This window comes from Coptis chinensis, chromosome 5 (assembly GCF_015680905.1).
Source record: "Coptis chinensis isolate HL-2020 chromosome 5, ASM1568090v1, whole genome shotgun sequence".
Lineage (NCBI taxonomy): Eukaryota > Viridiplantae > Streptophyta > Magnoliopsida > Ranunculales > Ranunculaceae > Coptis > Coptis chinensis.
Genome location: NC_141460.1, coordinates 27887434 through 27889609, shown reverse-complemented (window position 1 = coordinate 27889609; position 2176 = coordinate 27887434). Strand labels below are relative to the sequence as shown.

The 2176-nt window shown below is 42.3% G+C and overlaps 1 protein-coding gene across 1 annotated transcript; it reads right to left on the bottom strand.

The window, feature by feature from the left end:
* Positions 1–210: 210 nt before the first annotated feature.
* Positions 211–639, bottom strand: LOC147497237 (uncharacterized). The gene has a single exon (XM_086562815.1). It carries the CDS (start codon positions 637–639, stop codon positions 211–213), a length of 429 nt encoding a protein of 142 aa, XP_086418941.1.
* Between the last annotated feature and the right edge of the window lie 1537 nt (positions 640–2176).

Below are 2176 nucleotides of genomic sequence, written 5' to 3'. Positions count from 1 at the left end.
AATGAACTTTCTGACGTATTGTTCTCGTATGAAGACAAGGGGAACTACTTCTATCCACTGGTTGAAGTAATCTGTAGTAATCAGTAAGAATTGGACATTGCTAGAAGTAGGTGGTAGAGGTCCTACAATGTCAGTTCCCCACTGTGCAAATGGCCATGGGCTGGCCAATGGGTGCAGTTTTGTTGCTGGAGCATGAATTAGCGGAGCATATCATTGACATTTTTCACATTTGTGGGCAGAAACCTGTGCATCCTTTTGCATATAAGGCCAAAAGTACCCTTGCTTTAAGATCTTAAGAGCTAGTGTTCTGCCCCCAGCATGGTTGCCACAAATTTCTTCATGAACTTCTCGCATAACCTGTTCAGCGAGGTGTGGGGAGAGATATCTGAGATGAGGTCCCAGAAAGGACTTCTTGTATAAATCATCTCCAACGAGGGTGAATCTTTGTATTTTTGCAAGAAGATGCCTTGCTACATTCTTATCCTCAGGGAGTGTCCCGTCTTTGAGGCAGGACTTATATGCATCCATCCAACTTAGAGTAATGGCTGGAATAACCCAAACTGTTGCAATTGGGATCTGAATGCTAGATTTCTCCTGGAACTCTATAGGGATGGAACGTGACGTACGGTTGCCCAACATCGAGGCAACATATGCCAAAGCATCTGCATGTCGATTTTTGGAACGAGGCAGCTAATATAACTGAATGTTCTCAAACTTTCCTTGAAGACCCCTCACCATTCCAGGTATTTAACCATTCATTCATCCTTGGCCTCCTTCCCCAAATCAACTTGGAGCACAACTAGCTGTGAGTCACTAAAAACTGTGAGGTGTGTTAGGCCCAGGTTGATGCCCATTGTGAGGCTAGCAAGTGTCGCCTCATACTCCACCTCATTGTTAGAGGTGTTCCAACCAAATCGGATGGATTTCTCCATCCGCATATTTTCAGGAGTAACTAACACAGCTCCAACTCCTGCACCTCTGTCATTTGTAGATCCATCCACGAATAGCTGCCATCTCGAGCTCGACTCCCATGGGTTTGGACAGGTGTTTGGAGATTCAGGCAGGATGCCATCATCGGAACTGGGGGTGGTTGAGTCGTACACGCGCTCCTTTTATGTGTGAGATGGTATATGGAATGTGGATGATGGTCATTGAACAAAATAGAAGCGTATCAAAACCTAATTATACCTCAATAAGTAAATGATGAGTGGGGTATCGTTACACTTTTAAGTGTATATTATGTGAAGGACAGGACTGGAAAGGGGGTTTGAGGGATTAAAAACTATCACTACCAAAAGAACGACTTTACCCGACTGACTATGGCTGTCGCGAAAGGTATTACCCGACAGACCAAAACTGCCGCAAGACCGTCGGAAAATGCTCGGTCGGCATAGGCTTCCGACGGTTTTTATTGGTCAAAACAGGCTGTCGGGGTTGAAGATCTTTGCCGACGGACATTCCCGCTGTTAATAACCGTCGGATATGCCGGCTGTCAAAAACCGTCGGATATGCCGGCTGTCAAAAACCGTCGGATAGTTCTACTGTTATGAACCGTCGGTTAGACCAGCTATCATCAGCCGTCGGATATGCCAGCTGCTAGCCGTCGGGTAGTTTGCTACTAGATAGTTTTTATCCGTCGGGTATTAGTTCTTTATTTAAAAAAATTTATTTTTTATAATAATTGTTTCAGGTATCCCAACATTACATTCTTGCAAGTTCCCACTCAAATGCTACAAACGCCAATGTATTCATAAAGAAACAATGTGTTCATAAAAAAAAAACAAGAATAAGACATGTTGTTCACTAAGTATACATATTACTTCCTTCAGAAACCAAAAATCAGCACCACGTACACCATCTGTCTAGCAACCGAGTCCTAGTAATCTCTAGTATCATTACTTACAACAAACATACTCAAAAAACCAAAATAAATGAAGTTTGCATATCCCACACAATATATTACTCATACTCCAACCTTGATTCAACCCTCCAACAAAATCACTAAGGTCCAAAGCGTCTCACCAAGTTAGTAATCCATTTGCCAAGATCTTGAAGTGAGTTTTGCTGACCAAAAAAAAAGAAGCAGAAGAAGATCATGAAGTACTCTCTTAAGAACTAGAAATAATTCTAGCTGTTCTATTCTAGCTATAAGTACCTAAAAATACCCAAATAAAAA